The sequence below is a fragment of the Gracilinanus agilis genome, chromosome 2 (assembly GCF_016433145.1).
Source record: "Gracilinanus agilis isolate LMUSP501 chromosome 2, AgileGrace, whole genome shotgun sequence".
Taxonomy (NCBI): Eukaryota; Metazoa; Chordata; class Mammalia; order Didelphimorphia; family Didelphidae; genus Gracilinanus; species Gracilinanus agilis.
Window position 1 is genome coordinate 370,532,447 of NC_058131.1, and position 16,501 is coordinate 370,548,947.

Here is a 16,501-nt window from a genome sequence, read left to right on the forward strand (position 1 = left end):
GGTCTTCTGAGAGCCAAGATTAGTGCTATACACCAAGTTGCCTCTCTTAATCCCCAAATGATAGGCATTGCTTCCAAGTTTTCAGGGACCTGGGTGGCTGCCTCTTCCAGACTTAGAACAAGAAAGGTGTCTACCACCACTGCACTTGTTATACTCTCTATCTTAAAGTAGCTAGGTGGCACAGTATTTAGAATACTTGGTCTAGATTCAGGAAGATCTCAGTTCAAATCCAGCCTCAGATACTTGCTAGCTATGTGATGCTAAGAAAGTCACTTAAGTTCTGTCAGTATTACCTCTCTCATCTATAAAGAGGGAATAATAATAACACCTTACAGGATTGCTCTAAAAATCAGATAAGATGACACATACAAATCATTTTGCAAACCTTAAATTGCTATATAAATGTCATCTATCACCATCATCAAAATTAATATTATTGTTCCTATTATATAATCTAAGGATTCCAATCTCCAAATGGTAGAGGCATCATTTAACATACACGTTCACTGATTTGACAAGGGGTGACTCCATAAAGGGGTGCCATGTGGATGTCTGTGTCTCTAAATCTCAACAATGTCCTAGAAATTGGTGTGAAGACTGGAAAAAATGTGAGAATGAGAATCTGGTAGGCTCCCTTCTATCTAATGAGGTTTGCAAAGACCAAGAAAAATAGGAGTTAAGGCTCAAAGAGACCATATAGATCACTTTAGTTCTATTCCCTACTTTTATATATGGTGATTTAAGGCCAGAAGAGGGAAAAGTACGACTTAGCCTTTTGGTATGATCTGAGGGAAGTCTGAATCACCATTGTAGTTAAATCCCTCTCACCAACATTCTAGCAGGAATTTTAGCTTAGCTAGGTCTATGATCTCTTTTAATCATTACAATTCTCCTCAGCATTATGCCTCTCCAATTTGCCCTTACCCATTAGCTTTTATTCCTGTTTCCTCTTGTGGGATCTCTCCCCTACTCCAATTTTTCAGTAAATCAGTCTACAGAAGTGTTGTTTTAAATGAATAAACAAGATTGTTCCAAATCCTGTAATCTCTTGATGGTGTCAAGAAAGAAAGCTAGTTGAGTAAGGAAGAGATCCCGGAGGTCATTAGTCTAACTCCCTCACTTTACTGATGAAGAAAATCAGCCTCAGAAATTCTGACTTGACCAAGGTCAGTTGGTTCCTAGGGGGCAGTACTAACATCCAAATTCAGATCCTCATGGATCTACAGGCAAGTTCAGGCCTCTTTCCATTGTATTGGACTGAAGAAAATGAGGGCTGAGCTGGAATTCTATTATATATTTGTATTATAGATTATATAATACATCTAATATATATGTATTACTCAATAGACAGTTCATCAAGTGAACTCAGTTTAGAAAGGTCCAGGCTAGTCGTGGAAGATTTCATTTCTGGAATTGAAGATTCCAGATGGAACCATGCTCCTAAAGGAGAACTGCTCTTGAAGGAGGAGAGAAGAACTTTCTATTGCTCTTCTTTCCAACTCTTCTTACTCTCCCTTCTGCCCTCACCATTTTCTATTAATCATATGATAGAAGAGAAGAAACCAATAGAAGGAACCAATGGAAAACAGTGTATCCAAAATAAATCAGAATGAACCACATCAAGGACAAGACAGACAAACAGGCACAGAAAAAAATAATTATTCAAGGGAGGCAACAGCCTCAAGATGTGTGACCCACTGAACCAGAAAGACTGTTGGCTATGGACTCAAGAAAGAACACAATAACCAGTGATTATGAGTTTACCCACCCTTCTTCCGTACTCTTGTGTGTTTCTATATGAGAATATGCTCCAGGTTTTATGGGACTTTTTTTTTAAAGCTATGTACCAACATTCTTACCATCACCTAGCTTTACTCACTAAAAAAACTTACCTTGTGTATTAGTTCCAAGGAAGAAGAGCTTGGCAATGGAGCTTAAGTTATTTTCCCAAGGTCATACATCTAGGAAGTGTCTAAAGTCAATTTTGAACCCAGGACCTCCCATTTCTAGGCTTGATTCAAAATCCATGGAAGCTGCCTAGCTGTCCCATAAATATTCTTTCTTTTCTAAAAGTTTATTGAGCCTATTGGCTTATAATCAATGAGATGCACATTGGTGAAAATGTAAATGTAAATGAAAATACCAGAACCCTCAACCCCTCAGGTTTTTCTGAATGGAGAAATAGTATGATACCCTTTGGAACCTGGCTTGCCAAAACAAGTGGGAGCTGTGAGAGTGAGACCAAAGGAGATGCTATGCTACATTTGGCATAGGACCCCTCTTCTCCTCCCCAAGTTATTTCAACTTGTCCTCAAATTGCCTCAAAACATGCCCCATCCTCTCTACTTATCCATTTTAGCACCTGTTAATTTCTTTCCTTGTATTCCAGTGTGAGCAAACTCTCCTGTATCTTTGTAGAGAGGCAAAATGGAATAGTGGAAAGATTAGGATTGAGACCATGGATGGTGTAAGAGTTCCTGATCCACCACTAGCCATATGGTCTTTGACAACATGCTTAACCTCTCTGACTTTCAGTGCTCTGATCTGCAAAAAAGGGCACTAAGCCTTATATTACCTACTCCACAGGATAGTTGAGATACAATCTATGAAATCATCAGAATAGAGAATGCCTGGCAGGAAAACTCCCCCTACCAACAGAACAACTAGTCAGATAACAGTGTCAATGAGTTATCTAGCAGCTCATCTATCCACCATTATGACCTTTTCACTGACTAACATCCCTCCACTACTCCTCTATCCCCTTTTCTTCTTCATGAATTCTTGGGCTATCCATTGTGTGAAGAAGCCCAAGGTGGTTAACCTTTATTCCCTTCCTGTATCTGCTTCAGACTTTCTGAACTTTAACACTATGCCTTTGATGTAGTTTCAACCTTCCTTCAGCACCTGGAGTTTCCCCCTATAAAGCATAAAGTATCCATCCACCCTATGTAATTCTTACTCTGAAACATACCTTGACCATGCTAATCCACTTCTCCCATTGATCCCTTCCTCTTGGGGTCTCCATTTGTGAAGGGGCTCAGGCCAGCAAATTTTATTCCCCCTTCAACTGTTAATAACTTTCCAAACTTTTCCATCATGCCCTGAGTGGAGACCTCTTTTTCCACCACTTCTCCCACTTTAAAACTCATTTTTTCTTATTATCTTATTACAATGTAAGCTCATTGAGGGCAGGGAGCCATTCTTTTTGCTTGCATTTGTATCCCAATGCTTAGTACAATGTTGGGGAAATGATCAACACTTAATTAATGCTTATTGCTTTGTCTTGCCCTGCCTGAGAAGCCAGATGACCTACTGATGTCCACATATCCAGTAAGTATTTGACACAAAACTTGAACCTTGGTTATAGCTGGCTTTCTTTTCCTTGTATCCTGCTGTTTCACAGCTTATGTAAAATACAATATAAATGGCAAGCTATTATTACCACCACCATCATCACTATCACCACCACCATCATCACTCTCATTTTTTTTAAACCTTTACCTTCTGTCTTAGAATCAATACTGTGTATTGGTTCCAAGGCAGAAGAATGGTAAGGGCTAGGCAAAGAAGGATAAGTGACTTGACCAGGGTCTCACAGCTAGGAAGTATCTAAGGCCCTTTGAACCCAGGACCTCTTGTCTCTAGGCCTGGCTCTCTACTGAGTCACCTAGCTGCCCCCCACCCCCATCACCCTCATTCTTGACTTTACCATGAATGTCCCTTCTACTCTCTGACCATAGTGAATTAGTTTTTCTTTATAAATGTCTCTAATGGAAGTTATTCTTACCTCCATATACACCAATGATTCCCAAAGTGGGAGCCACCGCCCCCTGGTGGGTGCTGCAGTGATCCAGGGAGGCGGTGATGGCCACAAGTGCATTTGGGGGCAGTGAATAACTGTAAGGGGGCAGTGATAGTGTGTGACAGGGGGCGCTAAGTAATATTTTTTCTGGAAAGGGGGCAGTAGGCCAAAAAAGTTTGGGAACCACCGATATACACAGACATATTAGATAGCATATTCCTTACACTTCACCCCATTTTCCAAATAATTGTTCCACTACTATCACCTGACAGTCTCCTCTCCTTTGAAGCCCACAGACCATCTAAAAATATAGGCCCAGAGAAGCTGCTAATCTACATATGTAAAAGAAGCTTCTTAGTTGGGAGCACCTTATGCCAATGAAATCACAGGTTCAGTAAAAAGAAAAAGAAAACTGAGGAAATTATCTGGAAAATTTGCTTATGTGGAAAACTACCATGTTGATATCAGAATGATAAATGTAATGTTAAACTAAACAGCCCATTCTGTATAACCTATTCTGGCAGGTTTTCATTTGTTACATGTATTTTGAGATGATTACTGGACTGAATTTCTTTTCTTTTTTTTCCTAGAAAGCCAAAAGGATCTTTTTAATAAGAGAGTCTCATGTCTACTGGTCCTTGAGCAGCACCCACAGAACTAGCACATGGATCATTGATTCTAATTCTCACCTCTAGCTTAAGGTGACATCTTCCTGGCAAAATAAAGAAGGGGCCACCTAGTGAGTGATTCAAAAACCTTTATTTAGCCTCCTAAATAACTAAAACTCAATGTTTTATTTAAGGAAGAAATAAGGTAAGTCAGTGCTTCTGGATTGCAATATAAATGCTTCCATATTTTCTCTCCTAGTAAGCCTAGGAGGTGGCAGAATTCTTCATTTTGTTGCCAAAGGGAAGTTCCAGTGATTTTTCCAGATGAGTTATTACATAGGGATTCAAATTATATTATTGAATATAAGAAATGCCAGTTTGGTCAGTGTGATTCTGTAGAAAGTCACAAAGAATAATTCACTGACAGAGTGAAGGCAATGTGAAAAGATGTGGCTGTAGGAGAGGGGAATAAGGGAGATCATAATACTTTACTTCTAATACTATATTGCTCTAGCACAGCACTAGCTAATTTTCTATAAGATCCAAATAGACTAGGGTTTAGAATAATAATATGTCACTACAAGATCTTATTCATTGGCTCCAAAGAATGAGCTCTAGATATGGGGAATAACCATAGATGAAATTAGAATTGAAAAGGACCTTCAAAGTTACTTAATCCAAACCTCTTGCTTTATAGACAGGGGAACTGAGGCCAGAGAATTTAGGTGATGTACCAAAAGTCATTTAACTAGAGGTAGGATTCAAATCCATGTCCTCTGACTCTTTTTTCTCATACCACACTACTTCCTACAGTAGCCAAGGTAAGTTCTAGTTTTCCTTTGGGAGAATTTTCAAGCCTCCTATTGAAGGCAGTTTATGGTTTGCTTTGTCTTTTTTAGACCAAGAACTCCAGGGATCATAAGTTGTAATGTGTGGTATCTTTCAGAAAGGGGTGTTTTACTAAAGTCAAGAAACAACAAAAATGAAACAATGTTTGGCTAGATGGCACACTGGATAGAGTTCTGGACCCAATTTTGTGAGTTCAAGTCCAGCCTCAGATACTTACTAATTTACTGTGTGACTCTGGACAAGTCACTCAACTCTGTTTTCCTCCTCTGTAAAATGAGCTAGAGAAGGAAATAACAAACCATTCCAGTATCATTGCCACGAAGACTCTAAAAGGGTTCATCAAGAGTTGGATATAGCTAAAAAATGACTGAGCAACAAAAATGGATCAAATAATATAAAATGAAATTACCTTATTGATAAAGAAAAATGATTAGATGAGCCATATAAACCAAAGTTCTCAGAAAGCAAGATCACTGACAGGTTGATAAACACTAAAAATCAATGTTCTTACCTAGTTGAATAAAAATCTGTGTTAGATATTGGAATATATAACACCTAAATTAATAGAATCTAGGAAGCACAATGGCTAGAGTGATGGACTTGGGAGTCATGAAGACATAGGTTCAAATCTTGCTTCTGATGTCACTCAGCCTCTGTTCATTTCACTTTCCCTTGTGCCGAGACAAGATAACTATAGCACCACCTTACCAACCAGAGTTGTTGTTAAGATCAAATGAGATGATATATGTGAAGTGATTTGCAAACCGTAAGGTGTTATATAAATGTCAGCTATTGTTATTACTACTACTATTATAATTAGAGCTAGATGGAAGCTTTGACATAATCTGATTCAAAATACTCATTTTAGAGATGAGTTAAACTTAGACCAAGACAGGTGAAATGATTTGCTCTTAAACCCAGGTTGCCTAACTCCCAGTTTATTGCTTTTCCTAGGAGGTCACAAATGGATCTACAGAAAAATAAGGAGCCTTCATTTCAAATTTGATTCAAAATACTCTGCCCCCAAAATATTCCATTATGGAGTCAATCAAATTTAAATATTAGTTCATAGGATCAGAGATTTAGAGTTTAAAGGTACCTCATAGGTCATATCAACTAAACTTATTTTTTCAGTTAAAGGAAATGAGGGTCTTCAGAGAGATTACATAGATGGCAAATCACAGAGCATTGATTTGAACCCAGGTCCTTTAACTCTACATTCAATAATCTTTCTGTCATATTATGCATTTCTTCAGAAACAGATTACCAAAAAAACTAGTCACAGAAATAATTTCAAAAGCTAAGATACACCTAAACTGGGATCACTATGTATATTCCATGTTTCATTTTTGTTTTTTGTTTGTTTTTTTTCCCTAGGTGGGAGAAGGGGAGGAGGGGGTAAAATAAATATTTGTTAATTGGGAAAATAAAATTTAATTCAAAAAGAATAAATTAGATATCTTGATAGAATCTCCAGCTTATCATAACCAAAATCTATTGTGTAGAGGGAAGAAAAAAATAAACAATTGCATTTGCTTCATATTAGCTAAGCCAGAGCCAAATATTTTGAGCAATGACCTGTTGGCTGGATCATGGACGAAGCCTCGGCAAAGTGCTCGCTGAACCTGTACGTTGAACAATAGGGTCAAGAGAAGATACTGTGTCCACACAGCTGTTGTTTGGAATTGAATATGGAGCTCAAATTTAATACATCTTTCCTCATCACCAAAGCCTAAATAAGTAGGAATCTAAAATCAGCATATCTGGCTCTGATAACACAGATTTGATAAATATTCAGTATGGTCAGTTTCTAGCTTTCACTATCAAAATGATGCCTTGATTAGGCAGAAAGCCAACAAAAATACCCCTCACCTACCTCCAATTGTATACACATCCTAAGAAAATAAATTGTTCGCAATGCTATCTATAAGAAAACAGTCTAGATGGTGCAGAGAGATGAACTGACCTCTCTTATGGAAATCATCTTTACTCTGGTATCTTTATATGCATAAAAGGATATAGCTTTGAAAAAGTCTCATTTTCTCCGTAATAATTGTCTGTTTTTAAAAAGCTATCAGCAGGTGCACCTCATTTCAACAGCCTCTTGTCCTTCATAATACAATATGCATCCCGATTACACAGTACAGAATAAAAAGCAGAAAAACATCAGTGAGGGTAGTTCAATTAAATGCAACATAATCTCTGCAGCACAAAAATGATTCTGCAACTGAAATCAAGTTCTAATGAGAGAAAAAAGGAATATATTTCCACATATTTTTAATTATATAGAATTTCCTCAAACATGATTTTTCATAATATATTCCATTAAGTTAACATCATATTTGAAGAAAGAGCATTTTCCGATTCCATTTTAAGCCTGATTTTGAGCAATTACAGTGTCATTGTTCTGCGGTAGAAAGGTTGAATTCATTTACTGTGTGGTTATGCTAGTTATGATTGATGTCTCTTCTCCAAATGATAAACCAATCACCCCAATGATGTAATGTCATTTTAAGAGTGCTATAATCACATTTCTCTCCAACTAGAAGCTCTGATGAGTTCTAATAAAGATTTATGGTAGATTAAAGGCCTTCATAATATCAACAATGGATTGCTCATTTGATGAAAGATTTGATTAGGTAATTTAAAAAAAAAAAGAATATGAGTTTACTAAATATATCAGGCCTGGCTATTGAGAAGGGCATGGGCTATCATGAGTGGCTGTCTATCACTTTGTGCCCAGAAGGTGTCCTCTTAAATTCATTTGGGTGGCCTCTTCTAATTGTAGATGTTGAGGCCAACAGCGACATATGCTCATGCATGAAGCCAAAGCACTCCTTTCCATGACAAGTGTAATCTCATTAAGCCATGCTCTTGGCAGAGCCTTCTGTTTCCCATGGCCCAGAAACGCCTTGAAGGTAAAGGTGAGAGATGAATTTCTTGAGTGACCAATTCAAAAGTATTTAAAAGTTGAGATCCCCATCAATAATATAGGGGGGAAAAGGGACTGGACCTCATTTCCATGAGACATTCCCAAAATGTGGCCCAAATCAATTCCATCCATGGATTAGAGATAGGTGACCAAGTCACAGAAGTATTGCTAAAGGATTGGTGGACTTGATCCTTAAAGGAATAAGGAGATGATGCTGACCTGGAGCAGATTATGGAATGGAGCACAAAGAAGACAGTTTCCTAGTCAGAGCTGTAGGGAATAGATCTGTTGTCTCCTAGAAGATACAAGATCTTCATATGTGAGGCTTTGTCTGTGGACTGGGTGGAGGGCTAGTTCAGATGCCTTTATGATGGTCACTCTTGTCCCAGAGATCTCAGGATGTCACAAAAAAATGGCCTCCATGGGGCACAAACAGTATATTTCACTCTGACTAGCTGTTTCTAGTCAGCAGAAAAAGGAACATCATGTCATAGTCATAGAGCTCCTGGCTCCAGGTGGGTCCTGAAGCTCAACCTTCTCCTACCACATTTCACAGATGATGAAACTGAGGTACAGAGAGGTTAAATGATTTGTCCAAGTACCCACAGGTTCTAAGTGTCAGGAAGCAGGATTTGAACCCAGGTTCTCTGACACCAGAGCCAGTACTCTTTCATCTCTTCCACATGTAGGCTCTTACATGAAAACCACAGAGCTAATTGTGAATGTGAGGCAATGTTTACCGTTGTCTCAGGATCAGTGTGTAAAATTCAAGCAAAGTCATGTAAATATGAATCACTGAAGTGTTCCCTTTAAATCTAGCATGAGATTCAGGGGCCATAGCAAGTAGATATACACTTTGAGAGTAAAATACCCTAAACAAGCAAGGCAGCAAGAGTTAGACATTACCCCTCATAAACCAAAGAAATGTTATGTACCACATATACTGGGTTCTGGAAGGGCACTGGTGTTCCCTTGAGTGGGATCATAATAGTAATGATACAAAATTCAACTTTAAAATTTAATGGCCTGCTTCTGTGTTCCACTTTTGAGACAGACCCGTTTTCCTGTGGAAGCCTTGGGAAATTCCTTCTATCCAAGGAGGCCCCCAATCCTCATTGAGGTAAATATGTACTGATAGTTTTTGAATTCTTTAAATTTTTACTGACATAAATTACTCTAGACATAAAACATATTCTAGACAAGGAATTCTTAAACTTTTTTGGGGAAGGGGCATGAACCACTTTAGCAGTTTAGTGAAGTCCATGGGCCCCTTCTTAGAGTAATGTTTTTAAACACAAAAAGATAAAACATATAAGGATTTTAAAGGAAACCAATTATATTGAAATAAAGATGCATTTTTTTTCTTATTTGCAATCATGGATCCCTTGAGGATCTATAATCCGCAGGTTAAGAACTCTTTTCCTCATATGAAAAAAGGAGCAGAATAGATGTAATTTGTCTTGGAAATTAAATGCCTCATAACCAGAAAGGTCTTTCCCATTTACTCCCTGTCACATTTCCCCTCCCCACTCCCTTGTTTCAGAAACTTCTGAGCAAAAAATGTTCATATGACAGACAGACATAAACAATCACACATCCAAGTTTGGTGTGTTTGCTGGTTTCCTTACCACTGCTGGAGGCTTGCTGGGGCCCTGAGCATGCTCTGAGAAGATATGAATTAGGGGAGAACTCCTCATCAGGGTTGGTGTCCATGATTTGATGGGAGGTGTTGCTGTCTAGCAATGGCATCTGGCAGCTAACTGGTGGAGGATTATGGGAGCTAGGCAGCTGAGCAGATGGGAGAAGGCTAGACGAGGATGTAGGTGGAATGGGACGACCTGGGAAAGAGGACAGAGGGATCAAAGGTCAGCAATGAATGTAATGATATAATAATATTCAGAATAAAATTGGCTAGAAATAGAAAGGTTTAAAAAAAAAGTCAATGCATGTGTTATTAGAAGTAGTCCAATGTGTACATTTATATCAGAGGATGGGGTGTCTGTCATTTTAGAAACATGACATGCTGCATGACATCCATTTGCACTGGTTTGGTAAGCTAAGATCAAATGTAAAATGATTAGGAAGAAGAATTGTACCTAATGCACACAAAAAGTATTGGCAACACTTAATTCCCCAGTGGTTTCCATGGAGAGATTCCTTTCTAGGTTGTCATTTAGTCCACAAACATTAAGCATTTACTATGTTCTAGGCCAGTGATGGGCAAACTATAGCCTGCAGGCCAGATGGGGCCCCTGAAATGTTCTATCCAGCCCTGCTGACATTATTCCTAATCTAATGAATACAACGAATAGGATACAATACAATGAAACTTCGAAAGAGTTGCCTTAGAAACAGACTGACAGATGAGCATTTCCTTTCCTTTGGTCCCCTCTTTAAAATGTTTGTCCATCACTGTTCTTGGCAATGGGCTAAGCACAGGGGAAAGGGTTTGGGGCAGGCAAAGATGCTGTCCCGGTCCTCAAAGACCTCACAATCAAATGGGGAAGACAATAGGCAAAAAGCTGATAAATAAAAGAAGGAAGAGGGAAGAGCCAGGCAGTAGGATGCTCCTAAGAGATCTCAGATGATGGTTACTCTTTTCTTCCTCTGGCCACCTCCCCAACCTCTTTAATGTTATGTAGTTTCTAACACCTGGCAGCTAAATTACTGAGAAAATACAACCACAAGGTAGAGTTTCACCTGCTTTTCCTGTACATCTATGAAACCTCTCAGTTAACTAAATGTTTTTTAGTTCCGCAACTGTGAAAATGTGCCAGCTACAGCAACCTACAGAATCATGCTCCAAAGCTGAGGGAGGTAGGCGGGTGGATGGTGGTGAGAAAGAAAGGCATGGAGAAGGAAGAGAGGAGGGAAAACCTGAAATGAGATTGTCTCCATGCCTAAAATTTGTTCCTTCCTCACTTCTGCCTCATAACTTCTCGCAGAACTGAGCTCAGGTGCCAACTTCTGATGTCACCCATTTCTGATGCCCTCTTCCTCCTCCAAAATTAGTTTGTATTTACTGAGCTATGTTTGTGTGGTTTCCTCCAATAGAATGGAAGCCCCTTCCAACCAGGAGCCCTTTGCTTTTATCTTTGTACCCTTTTTGAAAACACAGTGTCTGATACATTGTAAATCTGTATAAATGTGTGCTTTCTGAATGGATGGATGGATGGATGGATGGATGGATGGATGGATGGATGGATTAATGAGGTTCCTTCTGAGCACCAAGGTTAGAAAGCTACCTTGTCCTCTTGAAATCATCCTCTTACACATATCCGCCAACTAAAGGAAATTTTATACATAAAACACAAAACTTATGAGATTAATTTTGATGGAATGGAAATCATTCTTTATAGAGGTTCTCCTGCAATAGGTTTTTTTTTTTCTCTTCTTTTTAGTTGTTCCTCATACAGGTTCTTTTTAGTTATTCTTTATAGAGATTCTCTTGCAATAGTCTCTTTTCTTTTCTTATTAGTAACATTTCCAAAACAGAGGGGCAAGGGTTAGGCAAGTGAGAGTGGGACTTGCCCAGGTTTACACAGCCAGGAAATGTCTGAGGCCAGTTTTGAACCCAGGAACTCCCAATTTCAGACCCCGCGCTCTATCCATTCACTTTGCCACCTAGCTGCCCCAATAGTTTCTTTTCAAAGATGAGTTTCTCTAGTACATTCTAATATTTACTCATATGTGATTGGGTATTTTATATTGTATCTTCCATTGCATTTTATGCATTATCTTCTGCTCCTCTGAAAATCCAAACAGTCTTTGTTTCCAATCTGTATCCCTAGTGTTTAACACAGTGTTTGACACATAGCAAATGCTTTTCCTTTCATTCATTTACAAGTTGACAGAAACACGAGAAGGCAAAAAATATTTAAATTTAAGATTATTAGAAGCCTCTGTCCAGTAAAGGACATTCCTGAAATCATGTCAATTAAGAGTGAATGGGGGGGGGCAGCTGGGTAGCTCAGTGGATTGAGAGTCAGGCCTAGAGACAGGAGGTCCTAGGTTCAAATCCAGCCTCAGACACTTCCCAGCTGTGTGACCCTGGGCAAGTCACTTGACCCCCATTGCCTACCCTTACCAATCTTCCACCTATAAGTCAATACACAGAAGTTAAGGGTTTAAAATTAAAAAAAGAGTGAAGGGGTGGGGCAGCTGGGTAGCTCAATGGATTGAGAGCCAGGCCTAGAGACTGGAGGTCCTAGGTTAAAATCTGACCTCAGACACTTCCCAGCTGTGTGACCCTGGGCAAGTCACTTGATCCCCACTTACCACTCTTCTGCCTTGGAGCCAATACACAGTATTGACTCCAAGAAGGAAAGTAAGGGTTTCAAAAAAAAAAAAGAAAAAGAAAAAGTGAATAGGATTTGATTTACCAAAGTTTGGTGTGCATATATAACTGTTCAAGATCATAGTCACAGCATGATGAAAAAGCTCAGGATACCTAAGAGAATTATAAAGGTTTGGGCTGTTATTATTGTTGTGGCTCTTAATAGTAACTATACCTATACTGCCAAATTTCCAGGTCAATTTTGAATTTGAGAGCTATTTCTTTGTCCCACTAGCCCAAGCTCTCTAATGGCATTTAATGAACAGCTTCTCCCAGGTATCTCTCTTCTTTAAGGGATAGTCTAAATAAACTGTTGGCTTTTAAGTAATTAGGAAGGAGGAGTGGAGGGAGGGAATAATAAGTTCACTATGGAAATTTAGAGAATGGAAAAGTGATGGGGATTTGAAATAAAGGGAGACTACATAGAGGACCTGACTTTTATTCTTGTCCTAGTTTCCCTAGCACCTAGAACTTAGTAGGTCCTGATTAAATGATTGTTAAAATGAATATAACTTAACTAAATTGAAAGATGCACGGGTTTTTGATGGAGACAAAAAGGATATCCCAGAGAGGGCAAGTTTTCATGGGGGCATTTTCCAGAGATTTAAAAATAAACATCAAAATTTGGAAATCTCTTTATCTAAGGTACAATCCCTCTCTACAATCTTTTCCCATAATGCTTTTGTGTTATGGGGTTGGAAGCAGCCACTTGAAAAAAATGCTATTTTATGTTATTCAAAGCCATCGAATACAACCTGGGTATTCCGAAGGGTATTTTATTGGAATAAGATTTAAGTAGTGTTGATGCCTACTTAACAGGAAAGTCCTAGCCAGGAACAGATTTTAACTTGGACAATCGATAGGTTTTAAAGTTTGTATTATTGTGGGTATATCTGAGACAGAATGTTGTACAACAGGAATGTCTGGAAGTCAATTTTTAAGTTCCTTTGAGCAACTGAGGTAGAATTTAAATTCAAGTTTTCTAAGAGCCTGATAAGAGAGTTGCTATGAAATCATTCTTTACATGAACTTTTTTGAAATTTCATTAGGCATGAATTCATTTCATATAGTACAAGACAGATCTGCTTTTTAATTTATACAAATTCAGACAATGGGAGAACAGTGAAGGCACCAGGGTTACTACCATGCACTGAGAATATGTTGCACAAACTAGTTTGATTCCTGTGATTCCCCTGCCCCTCTACTTCCAGAAAAGAGCATGCCTTTGTTACTCCCTAAATTCTGCTCCCTGGGACCTACTGTGAACAGTGATATTGCTCAATCCACAGATCTGTCCCAATCAACTGCTATCCTGTACTGTATTCGCTATGTAATTTTCTAATTTTGTCCAATTATGCTAACATTTTTTCCCCCTGTGACTGTTCCAACTGACAGAGACCATCTGCACAGATACAGACAGGTTCCAAAGTACAGTGGCAGAAGCTGAAAGTTGACATGTCTCTCTTTGCTTTCTATTTTCTGCAAAACCACTTAAGGTGGCAAGGCCCTCGGGTATACTTCAAAGGTTATAGGGTGCACAGCAGATGGGGCAGCTTTAATAGATTTGTTTAACACACATATATGCAAATACACTAAAATCTCATTAAGGTGACATTCTTCTTAGTTTTTTTTTAAATATGCACAATTCAAGGCATAAGCAGCTATCCAGATGATTGGATTGATTCCCTGTTGCCCTTCCAATAAAAATAGGGAATGATCCAAATATGGCTAATTTAAGGTCCATTTTTTTTCTGGCCCCAGATTAATGACAGTTTACTATTTTTTCAATTCTCATAATTAGTGCTAGAGATAAGACTTCTCATTGCTGGCGCATAGGCTACCTAATAATTTCACCTAGCCCTGATATGGATCAATGGTATTGGGATAGAAATCAAGGGACAAGTTATATTAAAAACAGTAAGGTTTGCCTTCTTTAGAGTGATGTCTCTCTTAAAGCATCATTTTGCTTCCTAAGCTGATTTGAATTTACATGAAATATCTATACCACCGCAAGGCCAATCTACTGCATTTCTCTCTCCCCTTCAGTTCCCAAATCCCTGCTACTCTGAATAAGGATTTGAAAGCAGTTGTTGGCTTAGAGTAGTGTTAAACTTTCTGGATCCATTTCCAAATGTACTTAAAAGTAACTAGATCATTTTTTTCATTCATAGAGATACTAAAATGTGTAAATAATGCTCACATTTTTCACATGTTGCCAAGAATCAGGATTATATGAGGGGAAAAGAGTTAAGAAACAGAGGGAGAAGAGGAAATATACAGTATGACTGAAGCATTTATTAAATTTGATGAAATTCAATTATCTCATGAAATTCTAGTTTCCCACTGCTAAAGAAGGACAACAGATATCAAAAGAGCAAACGATTTAGGTCTAGCAGAGATCTTAGAAAGACAGATTGTAGACAATTCATTGCCTGTGGAACCACTCTAGAATATATAAGGAAGAAGCATATCTGGAAAGTGAATGGATCAAGTCCAGAACATAGATTGTTCCAGAACTGTCCACAGAGTCTAGTCCTTTTTTCTTTTCTAAAGGGTTTTCTAGGGGAAAAAAAGGGAAAGAAATAATTGATGGGAGAAATAAAAAAAAAATCTACTCTCTGGTGAGATGGAGAAATTGTGCATGAATAACTTAATCCATGTGAAAATATGACCTCTGTACTATTATCAAGGTCAAATTAATCTCAAGAGACACTAGCACAGAGCCACTGATGTTTCACAAAGCCTGTTTTGAAACAAGACCAAACATCTGGTTGAGAAGCAAAAAATTCAGTCAATGATCCAGATGTTTCCACAATATTTGACAATGTGTAAATGAAACATCCAGATGAATTTTCAGTTTCCCTACAGATGTTTTAATGTTGCATAGACAGAGCCAAAATCTCTGGAGGTTGCAGAGGAGTAGTTCAGGTGAAAGATAGGAGAGAATAGATATATTTTCAGTGTGTTAGACATTTCTTTGCCTCATTTTATGCATTCCCTGTTTCTTTGAAAATACAATCCTCCTTGCCCCTTAAATTACACTTTAAATCAGCAGGAAAGTTCTTCAGAAAAGACACCAAATTCTAGGATGACTGTCTGGTTTTGATTACAGGAGAGCAACGATGCTTCTTATCTGACTTGCATAAAAATTCAAGGCAGTGTGAGGTCCCCATCATCAAAGTAAACTGTGGCCCAGAGAGGTTCTGCCAGAGGTACTATCATAAATGCATACGGTGCTATTGTATAGGGAGAAGCCACAGGAGGGTGGCCTCCCAGCTAGATTCCCTGGCTCGGGTATCTTTCCTGCTTCCTAGTTAATTCTGCATGCCTTAACCAGATTCACCTTCTTAAAACACTGCATTCATGAAAGGACTTCATTGCTCAAAGATTCCTATTCCTCCCACAATGCTTCTCATGAAGTTAGAGATGGAAAGGGCCTCAGGGGTCACTTATGTGACCCCTTCACATTTTAGGCATAAAGAAATTGAAGCCTATAGAGGTTAAATGACTTGACTAAGAGCACACAGGTTCTAAATGTCAGAGTTGGGATTTAAACACAGATTCTCAGACTTCACATCCTGAATACTTTCTATTATATGTCATTGGCTTCAAATAGCTAAGATTAACCATATGGGGCCCCTTCAAGTAAATCCATCTAACTTATTCAGCCTTACTCCTACTGTTAGAGTTAGGCTACATGCCCTCACTATTTCCACTCCACTATGTTCCTTGCTTGGGCACAAAAGTCACTAATTCTTACTCAAACATACAGCATACACTTGTTTCCATGTTTAGAAGCATTGGACTTTCTCGCCATTCATATCCCATCCTTCAGATTTGTTCTATAACATCTTCTCTTTCAGGAATGAGATTATGCCCAGTGCACGACTACCAAAGTACTCGCTGTTATCTTCAGCCTGTACAAATTACTGACTCTTTCAATTGGAAGGGATTTCAAAGGTCACCTACATGAA

General features: G+C 38.5%; 1 protein-coding gene across 6 annotated transcripts in view; it reads right to left on the reverse strand.

Annotated features, from left to right (window-relative positions):
• The window catches only part of TENM2 (teneurin transmembrane protein 2), a 1,052,113-nt gene that overhangs the window by 383,992 nt on the left and 651,620 nt on the right, over positions 1 to 16,501 (reverse strand). For 4 of the 6 annotated variants that reach the window (XM_044661706.1, XM_044661705.1, XM_044661704.1 and 1 more), the window contains one exon: positions 9,820 to 10,029. The exons of the other annotated variants lie outside the window; for them this stretch is intronic. In XM_044661706.1, the coding sequence (XP_044517641.1) occupies positions 9,820 to 10,029 (210 nt within the window). The remainder of the gene's footprint in view (positions 1 to 9,819; positions 10,030 to 16,501) is intronic. 6 annotated transcript variants of the gene reach the window in all.